Source organism: Mytilus trossulus, chromosome 4 (assembly GCF_036588685.1).
Source record: "Mytilus trossulus isolate FHL-02 chromosome 4, PNRI_Mtr1.1.1.hap1, whole genome shotgun sequence".
In the NCBI taxonomy this organism is placed as follows: domain Eukaryota; kingdom Metazoa; phylum Mollusca; class Bivalvia; order Mytilida; family Mytilidae; genus Mytilus; species Mytilus trossulus.
Window position 1 is genome coordinate 56,583,225 of NC_086376.1, and position 27,685 is coordinate 56,610,909.

Here is a 27,685-nt window from a genome sequence, read left to right on the forward strand (position 1 = left end):
ATGACAATTAAACATTCGAATTGGTAAAAAAAACTTTGGATATTGGATCAAAATTTACTAACAGATGCCCATATCCATATCTATACATATATCTTAATACATGGATGTGTTTCTTATTAAATTGCAAAACTTATGCACTTCCAACCTTGATCCGAGCGTATAACACTGAAAATTTTAATCGTTTTTGTTCAGGGGCATTAACAAGAAAGTTCTTATGTCTATAACACTTCCTTTGATTAGTATTATAGTTATTACGCCTTTAAATATTATATTCATATAGCATCAATATTGCCACGACAATGTTTGTAGTTGCCTGTATATATTTCATTTATCAATAATTTCAAAAACTAAATAAAACAACTGTAAAAATGTCTTTCATTGAAGTTGTGCATAAGAGTAAATATCAGTCAAATCAATGAATGATCTGGTTTTTCTTTATTGTGAACATTTTTAAAAGATAATTTTAACAAATTTAATAAATCAAATGCATTTGTTTTCTTGAATGCCAAAGCTTTACCATAATTCATGTGTACTAAGAATCCGTTTAAAATCATCAAAAATGTATTGCTATTGAGTTATTATATTTCCATACTCTAATTTACACCCAGTTTTTGGTGGGATTCGTGTTGCTCAGTCTCAAGTTGTTATTTTTCGTTTCTTGTGTACTATTATTATTTGTCTGTTTGTCTTTTTCATTGAATATCATCTAACTAGTTATGAGAATTATTTTTCTTTTTTTAGTAATATTTGAGACCATAAATTTATGTTCTCCATTAAACATGAGTTGAAAATCGTTGATAAACAAATAAAAGTAAAAAAAGAATTAATTAAAATGGCAAATTACAACAAGTAATAGTTTTAATTAAATAGACTTGTTAATAGTAGCAAAGGTACCAGGATTATAATTTAGTACGCCAGACGTATTACACTTGCGAAAAAATAGAATAAACATTGGGTGTTTATTTCGGCTGCAAAAGATAACTAGATGTTCATAAAAATAATTTCCCCTTAAACTGTTAGTTGGGCGAAATAATATTTTGTAGAGGAATTTACGAGGAATATTTTTATGTTAAATTGTTCCTTTTAAAATTGTTATACGATGATGACTGATGTACCCATATTTTAACCATTTTATTTATTGTGTCTGTTTTTTAACGCATCAATGTAAACATAACAGAATTTGATGAGCCTGTCATTAAAGTGAGAGGGTTAGCGCTATAGAACCAGGTTTAATCCAACATTTTCTACATTTAAAAAAAGCCTGTACCAAGTCAGGAATATGACAGTTCTTTTCCATTCGTTTTTGATGCGTTTTGTTATTTGATTTTGCCATGTGATTATGGACTTTCCGAATTGATTTTCCTCTAAGTTCAGTATTTTTGTGATTTTACTTTTTTTTCATTGACAGTACTTATTCAGATGGCTGTACACTATCACTATAGCAATAGCTTTAAACTTTCTACCCAATTGCAGCTTGTATTAACTTCTACAAACTGATCAACTGGTAAAACAGTTAAGCTTATTGCTTCAATGAAAGTTTTTTCGTGTCGTTGTTCTCCTCTTTTATTTAATGCGTTTCCCTCAGTTTTGGTTTGTTGCCCCGATTTTGTTTTTTGTCCATGGATTTATGAGTTTTGAACAGCGGTATACTACTGTTGCCTTTATTTTTCTCTAAAATAATTCCTGCTCTGCTAGGACAAAAGTGAAATGATTTACTGTAAATATAGTCATCGTATATACAAATACTTATTAAAGATACAAAGCTTATGAATTTTTATGGAGGACACCTGTTATCGTCTTCTTCTTCTTTTTCTTAAAAAAAAAGACTCATCACTGACGCTCGAATAAAAAAGGTGAAATTCCAAATACAATAAAAAGCATTGAAGAACCAAAGTTCTTTAAGGTTTGCCAACAGCAGCTGAGCTAATATTTTCCTGGGGTAAATAGTAAAACAAACAAAAAACAGTAGTATTTTCAATTTCGAACTTTTGCAAACTTTTTTTTTTTTTATTTTGACAATTTCAATAATAGTTCAAATCATGACAGAAGTAGAATACTCGGCTGATGATACGCTCGTAATTTTTTTCGATTTTTATTTTTTATTTCACTCATTTATAAAATCAGTTTTCTTGAGGAATTTATAAAACAAGTTAAATAAACATGGAAAACACTTACAAAATGTGAATAGCTCTACTTAGTGGATAGTTGACCGAACAAAATATTTCTTGTATAATGTTAATTATTTCCCCTTGATATCAGCAAATAAAAATGCTACATATCCGAATGACAATTAAACAATAACTTCCTGTTGGAAAAAAAAGCAATACTTTATTGACCAACCAAACAATGCATACACTGTCATAAGAATAACAAGTTTTCATATCCATATTGTAGTAGGTGAACATTTTGTTTCAATTTCATATTGGACTTGAATGGTAGGCATTATTTTGATTTCACTGCAACTTTTAAATGAACTAATGAGCTACACTGTATTACCATTTGTTCAGTATGTAGAGTTAAAAAAAAGTGCTATTGTGTAAAAATACATATCAATTGGCATTGTTATAGTGCAAAGCCTTCAGAGGCCAGTACACATTTTATCGGTTCAACACCTCTGGAAAACGAAGTGTATTGAAACCGAATATCAACATCAACAAAAATTGATTTATTGTAACTTATTGTCAAATTATTGCCAAATAGACCATATTCATTGAGTCTAAAGTACTTCTTTTTGAATTAACATTTAGCCAAGATGTTTTGAAGAGTAAATTTCATTACATATTAAAGTAGAAACAGCATGTCTATACCAAAGCCTTGAGTGTGACTGAAGTATAATACTTTTTTTACATAAATGATATTTTTCTTCAAATTAAAGATAAATGAAAGGCATTACAATCTTTATAAAAAAGGTTAAAACAAACCTTCAAAAATTTACTTTAACATGCATTACTGGCTTGAATTTAACGTTACTATTAAGAACGGATGGCTTGATCAATTGTGGAAATATAACTATTGACTCTTCCGTATCACTTGCACTATTGTTGTTTTCGTGGGATTCATGTTACTCAATCTTAAGGTTTCTGTGAACTGAATTGTAGACTGTTAGTCATTTGTTCGTCATTTTTTCGTGTTTTAGTCCTTTTTGTTCCTTGCTTTGGTAACTTTCTTGTAAGCATTTACCTCCTTTCACATAAAATCATAAGCAACAGAAGCACTACAATATCGTATCAACCGAGAAATGCATACTCTATATGAATGTGATTACGAAAGTAGTTGTTTATACGGAAAATTCACAAGACAAGTGTATTAATACACCCAGACACATTGTGTGCAACAAGAGCAACAAAATGTAGTATACAAAATAATAAATTGATCAATAAATATTACAAATAACAAATAACGCAGCCCTTTTATCGAAAAAGAGGTTTTCAGTATTTGTGAAGTAGACAGTACTAGCGTAGAATAATTTTTTTAAAATAGATTATTAATAGAGTATGTGCACTTCGAATTGATTTGATATTGGCCAGGCTTCACGAATAAGGTTCCTCAGAATCAATTCTGTTCCGCCTCTGATTTTTCCGTTGTTTTAGTATCGGACGATTCAATGGGTAGAAATCACTGGGTTGCTTTGAATTAATGAATGGACTTTCACCTGCTTCGATATTTTGGGTGTTTCTGTTCTTCGTTTCTTTGTTATCCGTGTGTATTGGTTCACTGTCACCGCTTGGTTCGTATAATTCCCCTTCTATTAACAGTCTATCTCCTATCAATATATCTTTCATTCGGTCTTTCTTTGCCTGCTTTAACATAGGATATAGTTTTTTCCTCTTCTTTTCGATTTTTTCCGGAAATTGTTCTCTGACAGAAATATGTATCCCCTTTAATTTGTGACAGTACAAATTTAGTCATTATTCTTTGAATGTTTTGTCTTTGTTTTCCAAAACGATTTACAGAAACGAAATTGATATTTTTCCTCATTCCAGATTTTTGCGGATAATATCCATTACATTGTTTTCTGTATCCTCATTTGGCTCCTGTTTTATTTCGTATATTACGATATTGTTAGTCATTGATCTCCATTGTAACTCATCGACATCGCGTTCAATATTTATCAATCGCTCATTGACGCATTTCATACCGAATGTGTTTTCTTTAACATTTTCTGCTTCCTCTAACCGTGATATTTTAGACTTATTTTCTTTGCAGCAATCTATAATTGTATGCACAACCGTGGGCAAATAGAGATCATCTCGATATTCCAAAACTTTTTCTCAATGTCAATTTATATTTGTTAGTCAAGACATGAAGCATGCAAAAGAGTTTATCTGTGGCATCCATAATCTCAAGTTCAATAGCACGCAATTTAGATATGATCATCAAACTTCGACTTTCGAGAACATATTTTCATAGCCTTCGTAGCTCAGTTATTTTGTGTATGCACGAATGTTTGGTTTATGTTTGAATGTTTGGTGTATGCATGTATGTTTGGTGTATGCATGTATGTTTGGTGTATGCATGAATGTTAATGACGGAACACCTGAGATCACCTCTAGTTGTTGGTGGCGCTCGCCTTGTTTATTCTTTAGTTTTCTATGTTGTGTCATGTGTACTATTGTTTGTCTGATTGTCCTTTTCATTTTTAGCCATGGTGTTGTCAGTTTATTTTTGATTTATGAGTTTGACTGTCCCTCTGGTATCTTTCGTTCCGCTTTTATCAAATCTCCCTGATTGTTTACCTTGGCTCTGCTTCATTCATGAACAGCAAGTACATGCCAACAGAGTATATTTAAATAAATGCAACAGTAGCATACCGCTGTTCGAAAGTCATAAATAAACTCATCATAGATACCAGGAATTTATTTTTATTTACGCCAGAAGCGCGTTTCGTCTACAAAAGACTTATCATTGACGCTCGAATCATTTGAGAGAAAACAAATCCGTGTTACAAAGTAAAACTGAGATAAACATATCAACAATATGAGGAGAACAATGAAACAACGCAACATTCACAGAAACGAACTATAAGATGAAGAAAAACCAAGTGGCATTTTCCTCACTTGGTACAGGACATTTTAATAAAACGAAATGTAAGTATGATAATAATATTAGGTTTATTTTGTTTTACAGAAGACAGTCCATACTATGAAAAGTTTGATTGACAGTGATGGGAAATGGAAATGGATATCATTAATATTTGCTGTTTCATCATTATTTTTCCTGCTTATGAATATTAGTCTACTAGTTATAGTACTGAAAGGTTCACATAAATCAGCATCAGATTCATCTAGTATTATTGCTGATATAGAAATTAGAAATTTAGACGACAAAGATGATGTCTTCTCTCAATTAACCTTCGAGGAGATTGATTTAGTACTTAAATATTTATATTCAATTGAAAGCTTACGCTTAACATTGCCAAATGAAACAAAAATTGAAAGTAGTTTTATACATACAATAGAACTACTGTCACCGCCGAAAAAGGAAGTCATGGAGTATCTACAAAATAACGGCACTAAGCCTAACCGTAGAGCTAAAATTTATATCTTCAGGGGAGATATCAATCCACCAATGATTGAGGAATACGTTGTTGGTGACTTACCAAATATTTCATATGGCCGTATTGCTAATGTTTCATCAAGACATACAAGAATTCCACACATTTATAGACCATTTTCAACTTATGAATTCATGGGTATTTATAAACACGTGATAGCTCGAATAGGGAAGGATGCCAGACATGTTCTATTAGAAAGTTATAATGCTACTACAACAAATTGCGGAAACCAATGTTTAAGATTCTCCATGACACCTATTTCCAGTGGATATCTTCAAGAGGGGAAAAGAAAAGCCTGGTTTTGGTTTGCCTATGATGTAGAATTTTTTACTTTGCATCCCGTTGATTTCCAGTTCTTAGTCGATATGACGAGCAGTCAGTCATCAGACTGGTCCATTGAACAAATTTGGTATGCGAATACATTGTTTCCATCTTTAGAAAATTTCCTCGATGAATACAAATGCGGAAGTATAAACAAAACACGACTAGAATTTCCAGAGGAGGCAACAAACTTGTATAGTAGTTTGAATACAAGGCAACCTCCATTGTCACCTTTAAAGAGAAGAGCTCCTATTCAGATTGAACCCGACGGTCGTCGTTTTTCCACTGCGGGAAATACTGTAGCCTACATGGGCTGGAAAATTCGACATAGAATGTCACCTACTAATGGTTTTCAATTATTTGACATTTCTTTTGATAATGAAATGGTTGTTTACGAAATGAGTCTGCAAGAAGTTATTGTAATATATTCTGGTTATACACCGTCGGCAAGAATGCTCCATTATGCAGATGGCGCCGGACTTTTTGGAACACGCCATCGCGGCTTACTTCCTGGAACTGACTGCCCTGATAATGCCAAATTTTTTGACGTGCATCTATACTCATCAAATGAAAATGGTAAAAGAACATACGAAAATTCTGTATGTATTTTCGAACATAACAACAACTCGCCACTACGAAGACATCGTGCCTATGGTAGGTCCGGAGCATTCTATGCAGGCCTTTTAGACTCGGTGCTGGTTATCCGCACAATAATGTCGGTAATCAACTACGATTATGTGATTGACTACATTTTCCATCAAAATGGAATTGTTGAAACCAAAGTTTCATTAACTGGATACCTAAGTTCATCTTTCTACTTTACAGAAGAAGAACATTACGGGGGTCATCTTCAAAAACACGTACAAGCTGGCTTGCATAATCACCTATTTAATTTCAAAGTAGATTTAGACGTTAAAGGGACAGCTAATAGATTTGAAACATTAGATATTAAACCAGAGTTTAAGCAAGATCCATGGAACAGTAAAGAACATCACCAATCAAAATACGAAAAACACACAAGATACAATGAACAAGATGCTCAGTACACGTATAACTTCGAAACCCCTAAATATCTCTTGATTTCTAATCATAACGAATCAACAGCAGAAGGCCTATCGAGATCATATAGAATTAAATTCAGCGGAATTTCAAAAATGCAACTACCGGAAGACTACGGGTTTGCCAAATCTATTTCATGGTCTAGACACCAAGTGACAGTTACGAAGAGGAAAGACGAAGAGGACGCTAGCAGTTCAATATTTGCAATGTGGGATGCCAATGATCCAGTGGTCAACTTCAAAAACTATTCGCAGGATAACGAAAATATCATTGACGAGGTATTTTGTTTTCTTACTATTGTTAGATACTATTTAGCTTATATTCTGTAGCTAGCTTGAAACTAACAAACACGAGCGAAAGACAAACCAGTTATAAATGCATATACGGTCCATCAAATTCAATTCTATAACTATTTATCTAAATTATCCAATGACCTTTACAAAGAATGTAATCTGCATCAAACTAAGAATAACGTTAATATGATAAATCTTGAAAATACAACGATACGAAAAATCATTATAATAAACAGGCGCTTAAACAAATTTTATGTAGGAACTATATAGATTGTATACCTAAATCTTAATTGTTGTATCAATCACACGATATCATATTGTACAGATTTCGCTCTTTGTTAAAAGTAAACATATGTTTGTATTTAAAAATTGAATAATACTGATTGATTAGTGTTTACTGCCGCTTTCAGTCCTGTTTTATTATTTCGTGGCGGGCAGATATTATTGGTGGAGTAAGAAGGAGAGAAATACAACCGACCTGTGGTAGGAAAACGAACAATCCTGGTCAATTAAGATTGGAGTCGAGCGCACTATATTAACATTATCAGTGTTGTCATGCTAGTGATAGTGATACAGTAGTTCGACTACTCAGACCTTTCGGCTAAGGAGGCCCCAAATTAACTTCTTTTTTTTACTTAGAACATTTGAAATTTATATTAATTTAAAAGTATAACTCGTTTAATTATCAATTATCTTATTTGTTACAAACATTCAACCGTATATAAATGCCATCTGTCTACTTTTGGTGTATAATACGAAGGTTGCACTCTGACATTTTCTACATAAGAAAATGACCGTACATAGCCAGGAATATGAAATTTGTTATCCATTTGTTTGATTTATTTGAGCTTTTGATTTTGCCATTTGATAACGGACTTTCCGTTTTGGATCTTCCTAGGAGTTCGGTAGTTTTGTTATTTAGCTTTTAAAGGGAGTTCACTTCTCAGTTTCAAAATAATTAACCTTTCAAAACACTAGTATATATAGATAGGGGATAAATAAAGGAATCCAAAGAGCAAAAAAATATATAGGTCACCATGCTTGTTTCGAGATATTAGCCATTGAAATTTTGGCGGGAAAATATTCTCTCTTGACTTTTCATAGCTTTATCATTGACAAGTTGAAGTTTTCAAAAACTTAAAAAAGTAATTAAAATTCTATAAGACTTTTACAGATGGTTTATCATTATACATGATAAAGATTTACAAAAAGAAAAATGTGGGTCACCGGGCAAATTTTTCAAGGCATTCAAATGGATAAAACCAGAGGATTTCGAAAATATAACAAAAAAATCTAAAACATGACAAGCCAGCTTCCTTAAATAAACATTGATGATTTAAACGATAAACTTTGTACATCCATTATGCAATGAAATATTACAAAAGCATAGGTTTATTTTTTTTTTTTTTATTATTTCAGGATCTTGTTGCTTGGATAACACTAGGCACTCAGCACATACCACACAAAGAGAACATGCCGAACACCTTGACTGCAGGGTCGCAGCTTTCATTTTTTCTTATTCCTTACAATTACTTTGACGAGGATCCATCCATGAGGTCTCCTGATTCTGTGCGAATCGTCCCAAAAGATCCGAAACGGCCTACAGAGGGAGCAATTGTCGAAAGGGGAAGTGGTTATGAAAGGACAGTGTGTATTCCGACTAAGAGTAAAATTGATGAGTTTCTGGCAACAAATAGTACTTTTATCTTTACTTAATTGTCAGTCAAATATATTAGAATATTAAATTTGGTTGTAGTGTGATACGTTTTACACTAATTATAGAGAAATGACGTGACATAGATCGGATAGAGTTATCATGAATTCTTCAATCATGCAACGGTCAAAGTTCCAGTCATGAGTTCTGAAATTGTTCAGGGAATAGTGAAATAGAAGCGAGTATTTTGAATATACATTTAATAAAATTACAATGACAAAATAAAATGTAAAGAACGATGCATTCCATTTAATCGGAAATTTGTTGTTGTTATTATGTTTTGAACTACTTGTTTCTTCAAAAAGCAGCTTATTGTTACTTGTAAAATATTGTAAATAGTAGTCTAGACATTTGTAAATATATTTATTTATTAGACAACTGGCATTGCACATGCGAATTTCTATGATCATTAATGTATAAACGACTTGATATGTAGCCAGTTAACAGAATAGAAAATGTTAAAAACACCAGTTACATAGAAATATTTTCAAATAATGATATATTCTACACATGTTGTTGCCTTTAAGTGAAGATTTAAAGTCATATGAAACTATAAACAAATTAAAAAACAAATGATACATATATTTTTTTTTATTACTTAATGGCTAGTTTTTATTATAAAACTTATGTACATATACTTTTTTTCTCAATAAAATTTTATAATTTAAATTATTTGCTTCCAGTAAACAATTCGCCGATGTATTTTCCGTATGCAGTGAACTCGGCTTGATCTTTCTCGTATAAATCCGGTGATGCCAATACGTAGGAATCTGTCATTGAAATAAACTATTATCTTATTGCACATTTTATACACGTACGTTCTCAATAGCCATGCTTCGTTGTTGATTGTTTACTATAAGGTGAAAATCGGTAATCTACGGCTGCAAAACACGACAAATAATAAGCTCATACTTACACATCATAACAGACCGAGAAATTAATTGACTATTATACGATATGAACGTGTAAAAAATGATAAAATCATGCATAGCAGACTAAGTTTATACATGCATTGGTTCAAAAATTGGATAAACATTATTTTCCACCAGTTACTCGTTTCATATGACTTTAATGTATATTGTAAATTATAGTTTCGTTAACCTGAATATTAGGCAACCTTCTATCTCAAAGTGTAAACACTATGTTTTCTGTATTACCTGTTGAAACTTGAAGTTATCTAAATCCAAAATTTGGAATCTTATATTGTTATTGTCAGGTCAGAAAAGATACTTTAAGGGCACGTTTACCATTCATTATATCTTTGTTTCCATTGTTTTATATTTTAAATAATATAATGTATAAAAGTAATAATATTCCATTTTTAATCTGTGTACAAGTATATTGTTTATATGATTAACATTATAGATTTAGGCAAACTTTATTTATATGTGATATGTTTAAAATGGTTGTGATTAATGTAATACCACTTTAGGAATATTTTTCCTTTTCTACTCAACTTGACCGATTCTTACTTCTTACGAAGTCTATTATTTGTTTTTGATTTCTTTATTTATCATATAGAATAATTTTGCGAGTCTCATTTCATACTCCCACGTGCACAGTTCTCGTGGTAGTCCTCGCATTAAAGCGTGAGGTCGTGGGTTCTATCCTCTCTGTTTTCGTAGGTTCTTTCACCGGTTGGGTCAATTCAAAAACTTTCGATACGGCATTTGCTGCTTTTCCACCAAGAACGCAGATTTTAAAATTTAAAGCAGGACAGGTTAGCTTTGCGTCAGAATTATGTACCATTACCATTTGAGTAGCCCGTTTAAATTCTAAAACATTTAGCCTTCAGTGAATCAATATTTTATACTTCCAGCTCTTGATCAAATTTATCCGTCAGATATAAACTTGAACAATATCTAAGTCAATGAAACTGTGTTAGTGATGTACTGTATCAAAGATAAGTTTGGTATGATTGTCTCCAAACTAACACAAAAAAGTACTGTAATCATAATATTATTGTACCTCGGAGAAAATTCCATTAAATAGTCAAAGCCATAGGTATAAATGTATGTTAAACAGTTTTGATGATATATTTATAAGTGTATATGTACTTACTAGATGTATTTTATATTAGATAACCACATATCTGATCAGATATTTATTTTAAATCAGTGTACTTTGGATGATCATTTTTTATTCAAGTTGATAAAGTACATAAATTATACATTTGTATATACATGTGACTTGTAGTTTATAATCAGTTCTCGGGGGGGCCACTTCAAACTTTTTTTGGTAGGGGTGAGCAGCTGAGACATCAAGTACCCCACCCTTTTCATATATTTTGTTTATCAAAAATATATACCTTATCATATATTAATGAACAAAAAACGGACCTATACATATATTTGGATATTTTTCATCTTCTTTTACATGTACATTAGTATATGCATTAATTTTGAGGTCCCGCTCATTTCACGTTCTTGTTTAGAAGCAATGCAGTCACAATAATCACACCTTGCCTTTCCAATGAATTCGTTACATCTTAAACACTTTCCTCTATTTGCCTCTTTTAGATCTTTAATTAAGAAGAATTTTCAATTTCAAAAGACAATAAAATATTTTTTGTCAGATAAACGTAGTAACACTTCAGATAGTATCACTTTTACTGAGATTAATATTACTTAAAAACTGATAAAAAGTTACTTTTGCGGTTCCCTCTTGAAGGACGCTGACACTATATTATGGAATGTCTTTGAATGTTTCATGCATACAAACCTTTCAATGTTAATTAGGTGGAAATGTCCAAATGGTCGGATTTATTACATCTACAACTAACCTCAGTGGAAATACCACATTGAATAAATGGAGTTTAATTGGTTTGACAAATAGCTGATGCATTTACGACTGTGGTTTGACCGCATCAAAAATTAATAGGAACATTTGATTAGTTTCAGATACTTATGATATAATCCAGCAAGTGATAATATCAACCTATTGATATATTTAATCTGAATTTCTCACCCTTTTCATATATCATGAAGCATTAAATAGTGACCTATTCCAGCGGCTCATCCCTACCAGTCATTATATAGGAAGTGGCCCCCCGAGAATCAGTTACTAGTTGAATAAAAAAGACGAAGGTATATTTATATAAACCTGAGTTCAACATTCCAGAAAGATAGAACTGTGTTATATTTACATAATATTGTAATTCGTGTATAAAATGTGTGATAGTTTTGATTAATATTCTATAGTGTAAGGATTTGCTTCATTGTTATTGAAATATAGTTACAAGCAACTTTGAATTGTGCTAATGAATTAATTAATTTAATTTTTAACTAGTAACTATGCTCCGTCCACTGAAATTCAGGCATTGTAAAAACTGCATCTTTCATTTCGAGCAAATTTACTATTTTTCGAAAATATCAATAACTTAAAATGAAATATGAAAAACCCACACATTTTTATGAAACAAACATTATAATCATTTATGTAGTTAACAAACATATAAAAAAAAATAACCAGCCTGAGAAAAAAAGGAAAAGAAAAAACACGGACAAATGTATCAAAGTTTTAATAATGAGATTTCAAGTTAATATTGATAATGCAACTAAACATGTTGACAAAATATTGTTTTCCATTTCAAAAAATTAGATACATGTAATTTAATTGGATTTTTGTTTTTACATCAGTCTGAGTATCTAAACCCGCCCACAAAATAAATTTTTGACTTTCGAATTGCTCATCTCTCGAGTTCAGTATAAATCCATTCAGAACATTAAAGAGATTATCGGAATCGAGTATTTATTCAAGACAAGAAGCAATGTATGTTCATATTATTAATATGAATGCAAGAATGATACCCAATCATTATACGATACTTTAAGTACTATTTTTCATCACTATGGCTTTATCTCAAAATAAAAGGAACGTAGACTTCGTGTTTTTTAATACTCTAGTACATAATATGTATTTGACTGCATATCTTTGCGGTATAGATGTTTGTTTGTTTTTATTTATTGATTGTTAAGTAAATAAATATTGCAGAAAGACTTTATTTCATGTTGTTTAAATGCCTTTTAACTTGCCAAATAAAGAGTGTGTTAGATCATTAAAGTTTGGAACTATTTTTTGAAATGGTAATAATACACATCCTAGATACCGTGATTATACATTAATTATAATCCTGGTACCTGTGATAACCAATTAAAAGAGAATCGAAAATACCAAAGGGACAGTAAAACCAATTAAAGGTCAAAATAAATAAAAGTGGAGACATTTTTCTGGATTAAATTTCATCAGTGTGTGAAAACGTATGAAGTTAGGAGCTATATGACCGAAAGGAACCGAAAATAATAGAACATGAGTATGCCCATTTAGATACAGTAAATGTCCTATAGTAACAACCGGGGTAAACAAGTACCCTTAATACCATGTGTCAATTCTACATTTTCCTCATATAACTGTACTGCTAGATTATGATGAACATTTTACTTTTGATTGATATGACATAGAAATAGCATTAACACTCTTGCTTAATTAGAATACAAAATCAAGAAAATGAAAAGCAAAAAAAAATCATTACAAAAAAAAGTAAAATAAAAAAATACTGAACTCATTAAAATAAATTCAAAACGGAAAGCCCATAATCAAATGGTAAAATAAAAATGATAAAATTATAAAGCACATCAAACGAATGAACAACAACTGTCATATTCCTAACTTTGTACAGGCATTTTCAAATGTAGAAAATGGGAGATTGAACCCACAGGCACTTGTCTCAAAAAAAATTTCCTATATACCTTATTATCGCTATTTTATGCATTTTTCGTTTGATCTTTTTTTGTGATATTTTTCATATCATGCTACTCGCTTGAGATGGAATAATTATCACTAGAAACTAAGGAGGCCACGTGACGTTGCTAACGAAATTGACATGAACATGATGAAATTGACAACGTCGTCATAGGTAAAATAGCGATAAATAGATTATCATTGGTCATCTCAACTCGATTGCTTTTCTCACTTTCGCTGTACCAGCTCAAGCGAGAAAATCAATCTCGTTGAGATGATCAACTATAATCTATAAATATAACACAAGGTACTTAACTAAATTTTTGAATAATGACACCCAGTCCCAAATTTCCGTTATTTTTTTTATTTCTCGGTTGTCAAACCTGCTTAAACTTAATCAACGGGATGTTTTTTTGCATTCGTCTCAATTTTTTGCAACACCCAGTCCGCATGTAATTTTAAACTGGTTTCTCATTGGTCAATCGTCTGGCTAAAAATAAATGTGGGAAATTTTGGTCAATTTATAACTCTACATTAGTGTCGTTGTGTACACGTGTGTTTCATAACAAACTTATTTGGGTTTGTTTCACATAATCTGTTAAGAATTTACAATAAAGGTAATAATTCATATTAGAGGGAAGCTGACAGTTTTTATTTTAATATTTTTTTATTATAATTCAATAACTGCGGGCTGGGTGTTGCCAAAAATTGAGACGAATGCAAAAAACATCCCGTTGACCGACTTCTGAGGCCTGCTACTAATGATCCCGACAACAATGATAGTCGTGTCATATACCATTGTGTAGATAATCAATTTAAATTTACGGCATATTAAGTTTAAGTAGGTTTGACAACCGAGAAATAAAAAAATAACGGGAATTTGGGACTGGGTGTCATTATTCAAAAATTTAGTTAAGTACCTTGTGTTATATCAAGGTATATAGGGAAAAAAAATGAGACAAGTGCCTGTGATTGAACCTGGTATTATAGCGCTAAACCTTTAACTTGTATAACAGTCACATCAAAGAACGAAACAAAGAAGCCAAAACTGTTTTAAAATAAAATAAGAAAACAAAATTTGAAGAAAAATCCTAAACAGATAATGTGCTTCGGAATGAATAATCAATATCCCTTCCCTATGTCACACAATTCACGTTAGTCATGTTCTTTTTCGTAGAAATTTTAACTATTTTCCCGATCTTCAATGTTGAATAAATAACTTTTTATTTGTTTTCTCTTGTGTACAATGGTTACATCAACCTCAAGTAAAGTTGAGGTCAGGTGACCGTATTTCTGTTACATTACAATTGTCCTGCTTTGAGATTATTTTTTCGCAAGATTCAAATAAATGTACCAATATTATACAAATACAGCCTTTGTATGAGGTCGATACAAGGATATATTGACCTGAAAGAAGTATATTGACTGAGGACGAAGTCCGAGGTCGATATACTTCTTTGGGTCGATATATCCTGTATTGACCTCATACAAAGGCTATATTTGTTATATTATTAATTTCCGACCATATTTGTATCAAAATCGTCATTTAGGATTATTGGAATTTTATACATATTACATTGTCTCCTTGACATTAACAACATATTAGTTGTTATTTCATTTCCTTTTTTTTTTTTTTTTTTACATCTTATGTATTTAAAGATTTTTTGTCAAATAATCGATGACAGATATCATGTGTTATAAAACGTTAAACAATATCTTGAAATTCAGTACATGACGTCACAAAGTATATCGGTTTTTAGATATTCTAAAAATAACCGTGCGATATGCTTTTTGCCGGTCAATATGCTTTTTGCTATCCGCCGTTTTTTCTCTACCTTCGAAAATATAGTTTCACATGTGACTATCTCTAAACGAATCAAATTTGTTAAAATATACGAATTAATAATATTAAAAGACATTGCATGCATATAATGAACATAAGTAGCAAAAAAAACCAGCTATGTATCGTTTAAGATAAAAAAGAACAGTAGTATATCGGTTTTCAAAAGTCATAACTCAATAGAGAGAAAACAAATCCAGGTAATAAACTAAAACCGAGGGAAACACATCAACAAAACTAAGAAACAAAGGAACAACAGAAACACATAGGTGCAACAAAAAGAAACGACAACATACATAGAAACGAACTTAAGACACACCCAACAAACAAATTTACGGTCATCGTCACGCATTGGTTGACTTGAAAAAATCCTCTCGTTTTAGAGTTCATTCGACTCCATCAAAATTTATCATTTTATTTTATTTTTATTCTTCATTAGTATCTTCAAAATGAAATAATGATATTTGCACATCGATAAATTATACTGTTGCCTCATTTGTTCAGTTTCTAATGACTACCAATATGTAAAATAGAATACAGAGGTTAGTGAAAATTAACACACTCTTCTTCAATAATCTAAATATGCTACACATATCGACATGATTTTTCAAACTCAAAATCATTAGTTATCAGTTATTTGAAATCTTTCTAGAAATAAAAAATCGGTAAAGAATGTGTGTATTTTTAACAAAGATAGTTTTTTTTATTTGAAAAGGTTTGTCTGAAATATTCGTTTAAATTGATATCTGAACAACTCAAACCTAAAAGCAAGCTGGTGTAAACTAAAGAAAAATATCATTTTGGCATAAATAGTTAGCAAAGGCACCAACATTATAATTTAGTACATCAGACACGCGTTTCGTCTACATAAAACTCATCAGTGATGCTCATATCAAAATAGTTGTAAAGCCAAACATGTACAAAGTTGAAGAGCATTGAGGACCAGCAATTCCAAAACGTTCTGCCAGAAAAAAAACCTCTTATTCTTAGATCCGACCATATGTGGCGTTTAAACCGACTTCTCTACATCCAAATTATGCACACGACAAACATTTTTTTATCGTGTTGCATTATTGTACCGTGTACAATGACACATACATATGAGACTTTAATTGACATTATTTTGAGACAGCAAATGTTTTTGTTTTGAACAAAATAGGTAATGAAAAATCATCAAATATTTAATTATTCTGGCCGTTAAATAGAAAGTGTTGCATGGCATGCACAGATACCATGGTTGTTCACTGGATGGAGATTGCATTTGTCTATGCGGAAGTACAAAACTCGTACATATGTCATTAAACTTTCACTCACATTTTGTGTGTTAGAGTTAATGTCGTGTCTTGTTGCGTAATATGAGTCCAACTTTACAATTATGTCTCCTGAAATGTTATAATTCCACAGTTGATAAAAAATAAGGAAGTTAGTTTTTGGACGGGGTTTCATGAATGACAAGAGGATTGTAAGTCAATATGATTCCAAATGATACTTCTGAACCCAAAACATAGTCTGAGAGCCTACCAATCATATTTTTTTTTCAATGATATATATGACAGAAAATTCAACTGCTGAATTACGAATTTGGTCGAATTTGTTCCAGAATGTCTTGAATTGTGGACTGAATTTGTCTAATGCCGATAGGAGCGTGTATTATACTATTTCTTTGTGCAGATGGTTGCATGCAAACTTGGTCATGTAACTTTCTATTTTGTCTATGCATACCGTGGATAACAGATTTAGTATAAACGCCAACATCCAAATTGAAAAAAAAAATCCAAAGCAGACCAAAAGCAATCTGTCTATATGTTTTGACATTTTGTTTTCTATTTTCTTTACCTTTTTCACTTTTTTTTGTTCTAGTTCACGTCATACTCTATGTCTTTTGTTCTGCAACTGTAAATGGTTTTGATAAACCTGGTTACACATATTGTAGCGTAGCTTACAATCTAGTTCAGAACGTTGTTGGTAAAGCGTGTCTTTCAGTATTACTTGTACTTCATAAAGGTTCAGCAACACACCCACAAAAAAAAGAAAAAAAAGACGTTCGACACAGGTTTGTTACTGTCAGAGTTGTAGGCACATTTTAACAACGTGTAAAGTTATTAAAAAGGAGACTGATTGCATTCTTTTCCATTATTATAATCCCAGAAAACTCAACTTAACTGAACTTTTTCAAACTATGTAAGCTGAAGTCATTACACATATATGTTAAATTTTCTTAAGTGCGCCAAGGTTTGCATTTTTATTCTAATCATAAGTTATAATTATCCTGCGTCTTTTTACATCTTTACAAATATAACATTAATGAGGTCCAAAGCAGACACTAAATGTCTACTTGAATATAATAGTTAGCATAAACTTTTTTCGTTCGTCCACTCACTCGTGTTCTAGTATCTGGTGCTTTATAAATATAGAACGTAATCAAACCAAAGTTTTTATAAAAATGATAGGAGTTGCGACTTCGATAACAACAAGTTGTCTGGAAAAGGATGGTTCAGTGCCATTATCTTGCGTCTATTGCATGATTCTACAACAATATGATTACCTAATCATCTTTTTCAAAATATTTGATACTAAACGTCATATGTATAGTCTAAATCTGCGTCTTTTGTGTCGTATGTGTATTGTGTTGTCCGTCCTTCTTTGTTTTTCTGTTTCTAGTTTCCACCACTTTATTATCATATTTCTTACACCAACATTTTTTTAATGTTTATTTTGAAATTTCTCAATGCAGTATCGAAGCTCGGTTCAGCTTAAAGCTATCTGTAAATAAAACAACACAATAAGCGTCTAGAATATTGTCATAGGAATATGTTTAAAACAATTTGTCCGTAGTAACCTAGTCATAGCTAGTTCTTTCTTTATATTATATAGTTTTGTCGTAATAACTTATGTAAAGAATAGTTTTACTAAGCGCCCACATCTGGCGAAACGAAACCTTTGAACAATGATTCTTTGAATCTGACATAAATCATATAATTAGTTATAAAATTTTATTTAAGGTAGCACAATACAAAGATTTTATAACTCCAACTACCAAGTTTTAAAATGCTGTAACTTTCTTAATAATGCTTGAAAATTTATAAAAGTGGTAGTTTTGGATAGCTAACAGATTACTCTTTCAAATTAATACAAAGTTAGCATTATGCAACAATTATGTAACCAATTATAATGTTAACGGTGTCTAAAATATTTTTCACCAAATTTCCACTTTCAAATGAAATTAGCTTCTGCATAGGTATCCCTAGAGGCTTGATTTTATTATATGTTGTTCCTATGGCCATTATCTACAAAAGGGTGTCTCAGATTTCAGATAGAATGTATAGAACAAATTTTACACCTAATTGAACATTATCTTCTTTTATGTTGTTAGGATGTTTCACTAATTGGAGATTTATGAGAGAATAGAATACCATAGAGACAATCTGAGACACCCTTTTGAAGCCCATGATGTGTTGATTAAGATTTCGTTAACATTTTCTGTATAGTTAAAGAGATGAAAGAGCTAAATTCATTCAAGTGACCTTACCCAGATTTTGCCACTAATTACATAATAATTGATTACATAATGATTGCATAATAAAAATATTACATTCATTTAAAAGATTAATCTTTTATCTATCTATATGTACCTCTTTTATTATTTTCTATGCATTCATAAGAAAGTTACAGCATTTCAAATGTTAGTGATTGGAAGTAAAAAAATCTTTGTATTGTGCTACCTTAAAAATGATTATACTACTACTCCAACAAAAACATTAACTACTACTACAGCCACAACTGCTTGCAATATATATACATCATATCGGGGAAGTCAGTTAGCTTTTATTGGGGTTTCATCTGGGAAGAAAAAGGTCCAACCTCATGTTTTATGAGATGTCGCCAGTTTACATGCCATTGACTACGATGTAATTGAGGTTTCAGAAGCCGAAATTCGAAATAGTTTTCGTTAGTGTTTACCAATAAAGAATAAGAATAAGAATATCTTTTATTTCAATCAGGGGCCCTTGATTCGTAGCATAACATGTATACAAGTTAAACTTTTTGTATCTATAAAGAACACACATTCGATTGAACAATTTAAAAAAACCAAAGATATCTACCGGTCTCAGCATAGGTATATAACAATGCAAGATGTTAAGCGTATTTTGCAATGTTTAAAGTTGAACTGTATTAATTAGTGCTTTCGGAATACTGGTGCGGTGGTATTATTAATCGAATGACATTGAAAATTGCATCATCCGCGCATGTGATTTAATAATTCTTTGTTCGTATACATCAATTATACTAAACCACTCCACTATCTACAAGTGCAGTTTCAAGGTAATTGGAAAGTGGTAGGAATTTGGTTCACACCAGGGTCATTTTCATAGTCTTTCTATCGTCAAGTGTATACCACATTTCAAAATAGTTTGCCAAATACAGCTAAGGTCATCTATAATTTATATGGAAGAAGATTCTTCGTATTTGGAAATTTTTTGTTTTATAAATAGTAAATTTATTATTATGACCATACTGTATAATATAAGTTATGTTCAGTGTTCATGGGCGGTTGAAACCTAAACTATATAAACAACTCAATATTTGTTTGTTTTAGCAAGACTTAGTGTTTATCCAAAATTATATTAAAATAAAAAAATTAATTCAGATTGGTTAAAGATATCATTTAACGAAAAAAAAAATAATATAAAAAACTTTTAATTTGATATTGTATAAAAAATGAACTGACCAACAATGTGTAGCACTAAATAACGAACGTTTGGTTTGATCTTGACACTATAAGCGCGTCTGGTGAGTCTAGTACACTGAAGTCGAAATGCGCGTTTGGCGTAACTAATTATTGACTCTCTCGTGAGTTTTTACAACATTTCATAGAAATATTTGTATATAGTACAAATCTGATGATAAGTCTAATTCAGTAGGTCTCATATATATACGAGGAGAAGATGATGGGGTTGTGGGACCATTGTAATATATGACATTATATAGTGCAGTGACGGAATAGGGAAAAGGAATATTATTATTTATTTAGTTTAATTTCACCTCATGTAACATGGCTCAAACATTTCGCCGTCCTACTGGTCTGGTTGATTTCAAGTAATAAATTTTGAAATGTCAATTATGGTTTACCTGGATACGAATGATTTCTTGTTGGTCAAATTGACAAATGTTTTATTCTGATGGCTCGCTTGTTCTCTTGTCAATGTTTGCATTGACTTTTTTTAAAACTGAACACGCTAACGGCATTGTTAATCAATCTTCCGTTAAAGGTCAAATTAGGGTTACATGAAAACAGGTTAAAGCTGCAAATGTTTGCACCTGTCCTAAGTCAGGAATCTGATGTACAGTAGTTGTCGTTTGTTTATGTAATTTATACGTGTTTCTCGTTTCTCGTTTTTGTTATATAGATTACATTCCCGTTTGAATGTTTTTACACTAGTAATTTGGGGCCCTTTATAGCTTGTTGTTCGGTGTGAGTTAAGGTTCCGTGTTGAAGGCCGTACATTGACCTATAACGGTTTACTTTTATAAATTGTTATTTGGATGGAGAGTTGTCTCATTGACACTCACACCACATCTCCCTATATATATAAAACGAGGTTGAAATACTGACTTGCAATTAAGTCAATAATACATTTGAAATATTTTCGATCATAGATATAACTTAACACGCATCGGGCCTGTCATGGGTAACAAGTCTTCAGTTAAAGGTCTTATAGATTAGGCTTACATGACTGCTGGTTTAATTGAGGTTGAAATACTGACTTGCAAGTCAATAATACAACATTTGCGATTAATCTTATATTGACCAAATTGAACAATACTAACTGCTAAAATTGAAATATCATTGCATTATTCTGCTTTTATAAATGTTTCACGGTAAGAAAGAAAAATCGTATTTTATTTTTGTCTTTTTGGCATTTGCCAATAAGCTTTTGGATATGTTCTAACAAGTGGATGTGCTTAAATCATTAAGTTGGATCAGCTGTATATGTGAAAGAATTCGAGCCTAACAAGTTACATTTAACTGAATTACTTCCTGTTTCACTCCTAAAGAAATACGATTTTTTTTTCAACGTTAATACAGCAGACGTTTACCAATAGTTTTACCAATAGTAATTTTGACTAAACGTCAAGCCACATTGTCTTCAAATTTAATGATGTCAAACCTTATTTATAAGTCTATAAATTGAATGATATATCAGACCTTAATTATTGAGTATTTGTTCATATTTACTTTGGTACATGTAATCATGGAATCATCATATTAAGATATCAATAATCTCAATTTTCAATTTACTTAGTTACATGTGCTCTCAAAAATAACTAGACTACAGGAAAAAACTGAATACATTTGTACTAGTAAAAATAAAGGAATGGGATGTGGTTTTTTTTTACATAGTTTTGTAATCTAACTTAACAAACTTAATGCTTTCTATCAGTGTTCAAACCCTAAATTTTTTACCAAAACAATGCCGTATTTGGCGAAACCTTTTCAACTTTTGATCTTCAGTGCTGTACAACTTTGTCCTTTTTTCACTTTCGATCTTTTATATCTGGGCGTCACTGTTGATTTTTGTGTGGACAAGGCGCGTTTTTGGCGTATTGAATTTTAAACCTGATGCTTTTTGTTATCTATTAATCATGTTTTGCTTTGTCTAATATGTTCTCCTATTTATTTGTATTGTAGTCCTGTAATATTATGTTGTCATCTCAATGTTATATTTAACTTTGCCATTAAAGCATTAAAGTGCGAGGTTTGGCATGCCACAAAACCAGGTTCAACCCACCACTTTTATTCCCCTTTTAAAGTGTCCTGTACCAAGTCAGGAAGATGGCCATTGTTATATTATTGTTCGTTTATGTGTGTGTTGCATTTTAACGTTGAGTCGTTTGTGTTTTCTCTTATTTTTGAGATATTGAGATAAGACGTGGCACGGTACTTGTCTATCCCAATTCATGTATTTGGTTTTCATGTTATATTTGTTATTATCGTGGTGTTTTGTCTGATGCTTGGTCCGTTTCTATGTGTGTTACGTTTCGGTGTTATGTCGTTGCTCTCCTCTTATATTCAATGCGTTTCCCTCGGTTTTAGTTTGATACCCCGATTTTGTTTTTTGTCCATAGATTTATGAGTTTTGAACAGCGGTATACTACTGTTGCCTTTATTTACCACATTATATTATTTCCATTTTAAACCATGCTGATACTGTTTAAGGTGAAAACCGTTGTGTAGTGGTTAGCACATTGGACTACTTACACAAAGATTCCTGGTTCAATCCCCGCTCTGCAGAGAATATTACGGGGACTGAATTTTCGGCTCTTCCTTGACACCATTTGCGAGTATGGTCTTGAGAAACGATAGTTGTAAGAAGTTATCCTCCTACATTACAATAAAATACATCAGATGATACACGTTTAAAAGTTAAAAAATGTATATATAGCATACATGTCCCTAATTATTTTATGGTGATTCATTTTTCAAAACTGTACTAGTATATGAATTGACGGTGGACATATTTCAATACACGTTTTATATTGAAAGCGAGACAACTCCATGATATTTTCAAAAGTCAAACACACCTAGGTGCGATCGATAATTTTACATTGGAATGTGATCTTTTGTTCTAACAACCAATCAAATTGAAGTAACTGTATAGACAAACAAAACTATGTTGTCGTTTAGAATATCCAATAAAGTGCTATAATTACGTAAAAAATACTTTTACGTAAAAAATACTTCTAGAATAATTGTCTTTACTGTGTCATTTTAGAATAGAATATTTTTATTTCCCAAATTACAGGGCTCAAAAAGGGCATAAAATCAGATACAATTGATTTACTTAATTGGTAACAACAACAATAATAGAGTCATGTACATATGTATTTGGAATATAAGCATTGGTCAGAATCAAGCTAAAAACCACATACATATTGTGAATAAAAGAATAATAAAATTACATTATACATGTATATGTATTTATTCTCAAATTATTTACGTGACTTAGTGTCAATGTTCATACCTGATCTCCTTAATTCAAAACAGTTACAAATATAACAGCCCAGTTTTTCCATAAGAATAACATTTTCTTTGGTCAAGAGCCATACAAATTTAGAAGAGTTTATTTTAATTTATAAAATTATAACAATTGTTAGAAATGTCTTGAAAAAAATCGTCTCTTTGAATATCATAAAGAGGGCATTCTAATAAAAAATGAAGCCCATCTTCAATTTTACCAAGCGAGCAATTAGAACAAAGACGCTCAGATCTTTCTATATGTTTTTTTGAATATCTGTCAGTCTCAATTTTTAAAGAGACAAGACAAGACAAGACAATATTTTATTTGAGTCTCACCTCTTCTAAAACATTTACATAATATTACAATTTACATATTACAATATAAAACAAGAGCCACTCTAAAAAGAGTTATGAGAGACTATAAAAAAAAATGGTATACATATACATACATAAAACATAAAACATAAAACAAATTAAAAGTATACAAATGTTAAGAATAACATAAAACAGTTTAAAAGTATACACATGTTAAGAATATAATAAACATTTTCTTTTCAGTAAAATATCATAGCAGATTTTGGCAGTGTAAAAATAAACATTTTCATCACTAAATAAAAATACAAATTTATCATCATCTGACATACTATTAAAATCATGACAAAAAGAATTAGCATGACTAAACAACACAGCACGAAACTCTGCATATAGTGGACATTTCAAAATTACATGTTTCTCATCTTCTATGGTTTCATTACAACTAAAACATATTCGTTCATTAATAGGTAAGTTCTGATACCGGCCCGTTTCAATTTTTAGGGGCGCAACACCACAACGAAATTTTGCAAAAGCACTTCTATATTTCCCTGCAATAGTTTTACAAATGTAATTTTCTACCATAAATTCTGTTTTAAATAATTTATAAGTACGAAGTTTGGCATATTCATTCGAAACCAACTTATTATTCCATTCAGTTTTATATAAATCAATAGCTAAGCATTCTATATCCTTAATTACATTTTTAGTTAACAATATATCACAGTTACAATAGGGTTCAAGATTATACTCTTTAAACTTAGTCATCATTCTGAAGCACCAGTTTTTAATTGGCTTATTTCCATACTTATATGATCATATAAATACTCTTTTGTTCAATCTATCATTGTCCATTTTACAAAATCTGGACCATAATCTAAGAACAGCTGTCCATTGCTTTACATTACATGGAATCCAGCCCATATCACCATACGGAGATAAGTTTGGTGTATACTTTCCTACATCCATAAAAAATCTCATCGCTCTGTTTTAACAGCATTTATGCAAGAGAATTCTTTGTTCCCTATATTGAAGCACCATAATCGATGACTGACCATACAAGTGTGTCAAAAAGCTTTGTATAAGTAGAGTAACAAAAACCACCATTTGATTTACATTTTGCGATCAATAACCCAAGAGCTCTACTTGCCGACTTGGCAATAGCTTTTGCTATTATATCATAATTTAAAAATTCTGTAAGATGTAAACCAAGGTAAGTATATTGTATTAAAATTTCAATATTATCATTACCCAGCATAAATGTATAAATAGACCTTGGAAAAGAAGGTGGTCTAAAATGAATAATCTTAGATTTACTCAAATTAACACTAATATCATTTGTATGACACCACATATGTAAAACATTTCAGAGCATCTGTAAGTCTGATTCATTTTCAGCAGGTAAAACAATATCATCAGCATAGATCAAAATACATATTTTCTCTTCCTCTATCGGAATACAAACATTTAAACTTTTAACCTCATTTACTAAATTATTAATAAAAATATTGAATAAAATGGGCGATAACACACACCCTTGTTTTAAACCACATTGAACATCAAACCATTGGGTTAAATTCCCATTAACTTTAACACATGACTGTACTTTATGATATAAAGATTTTAAAGCATTCAACATTTTACTAATAATTCCTATTGACTCAAGTTTACAAAATAATAAAAATCTGTTTACAGTATCATATGCTTTTTTGAAATCAATAAAAGCTGCAAAAGTTGACATTTTACACATTTTTCTTGTTTCAATAATAGTTGTAATTGTTGACAAATGATCAATAGGACGCACTTATTCTTAATTACAAATTGACTATCTTTTTCTGAAGTCCTGGGGTGGTGTTCTCGAAAGTATCCTAAGATTCGTCCTAAGTCATAGATAAGACCAATTTTAGGACGGACTTAAGATCAACTTAGGACACTCTTAAGTTGTGTCTCGAAGCTATCTCAGACGAATCTTATGTTAGGACGTCCTAAACATATCCTAAGTCGAAATTTTAAATCTTTAAAGATATTTGTTGATAAAACATTTATTAATGACGAAAACATTTAATAAAATTGTTTACGAATTTTATAATAACATGTACAGAATAAATTGCATAATTACCAATGTAATTATATATAAAAACAATTTGTTTTGAAAAGAGAATTAAATTTTTAGTATATTCGTATCGTGAAACACGAAGTTCAAAGTTTAAAATCATGCACCTTTTCTTTATGTACGAGTTAATAACCGATTGTGCGTTTCATTTCATGTTCATTTTCACGTAAAATAATGAGCAAAAAGCGAAATCCAAACTTTATTACACTAGGATGAAGATAGGATGCTCTTAAGACACCTTGTTGGGTGTCCTAAAGTTAGGACGAAAAATGAGATATATCATAAGTTAAGAGAGCTTCGAGAACACGACTTAGGACAAAGACTTGTCATAAGATAGACTTAGGACACGTCCTAATCCAAAGATAGCTTCGAGAACACCACCCCTGTTATCCTAAATATTTTTCTTTTTTAAAACATTTTTTTTTAGAAAAATAAGTACCAAGCTTCCCTTTTTGGAGTTAATTGTTTGATACTTCAGTTTATTCCAAAATGTGAAATAACTTTTACATAGTTTATTTTTAACCTACTGACATAAAGAAACAATACGTAACTGTTTACAACATATAAATTCATCAAATAATAATCCTTCTTTCAAACGTTCCAGTCTATGACAATATTTCAACATTGATAGAATTATAGTAAAATACATAGGAAATCTACCAAGCTCTGACATTACAGCTATATTACTTGACTTCCTGTTTACACTAAGAATATACTTCATAAATTTGGTATGAGCTTTTTCAGAAGAATCCTGACCAAAGACTTTTTCTAATATATAATCATTTTCTTTTTTACATGCAGCTGAATCCGTTCTAAACATTCCCCATATTTCACTGCCATATAATAGTATGGGCTTAATTGTATGATCATAAAGATGTAAAAAAAAAAGGCAATACTAGGGTTAGATGATGACAAGCATCTCTGTAGCTTAAACATGCTTTTAAATATTTGTTGTATGACCTTGTATAATCCATCTTTACACTGCTTAAATATACCACTAGATGTAAATGTGATTCCAAGATATATATAATTTTGCACTTTCAATCTCTTTACCTCCAAAATGTTAACAGCATTTTAAAAAATTTCCTGGCTTGTTAAAAATTATACTTTTTGTCTTTTTTTTAAATTTACATAAAAACACCATTCTAAACAATATTCATGTAACATATTATTTCTCTTTTGCAAGCCTTTCTGTGTTTCAGATAAAAAAAAAATCCTACATCATCAGCATACATAAGACAGTCTACTCTAGGGTTATTAATATTTACTATATCAGGACAAGATAAAAACTTGTCAGGTAGATCATTGATAAATATTTTAAAAATATTTGGGCTTAAAACATCACCTGGTCTAACCCCTATAAATGATTAAAAACATGGAGTCATTTCATTATCAATTTTAACCCAGAGGTAACTGTTATTAATATTATACATATTTTTAATGATAGAATAAAACTTTCCAGTAATATTGTTTGTTAAAAGCTTATATCTGATACCCTCATGGATCACTTTATCTAAAGCCTGTTTAAAATCTACAAAACAGGCAAATAGTTTAACCCCCTTTTTACTTATATATTTATCAATAATGGTTTTTAAAACAAAAACATGATCAGATGGTCTACTTTTTTTTGAAAATCTAAATTGACATGGATTAATCACTGATTCTTTTACCAAAAATTTATTTAGTGTGTTATTCAAAACAGAGTTAAACAATTTACCA

General features: G+C 30.9%; 1 protein-coding gene across 1 annotated transcript in view; it reads left to right on the forward strand.

Moving 5' to 3' along the window:
• The window catches only part of LOC134716685 (putative amine oxidase [copper-containing]), a 30,174-nt gene extending 19,030 nt beyond the window's left edge, over window positions 1–11,144 (forward strand). Inside the window, exons 2-3 of the mRNA XM_063579690.1 lie at window positions 5,110–7,212; window positions 8,647–11,144. Of these exons, the coding sequence (XP_063435760.1) occupies window positions 5,110–7,212; window positions 8,647–8,943 (2,400 nt within the window). The 3' untranslated portion in view covers window positions 8,944–11,144. The remainder of the gene's footprint in view (window positions 1–5,109; window positions 7,213–8,646) is intronic.
• Window positions 11,145–27,685: the final 16,541 nt, after the last annotated feature.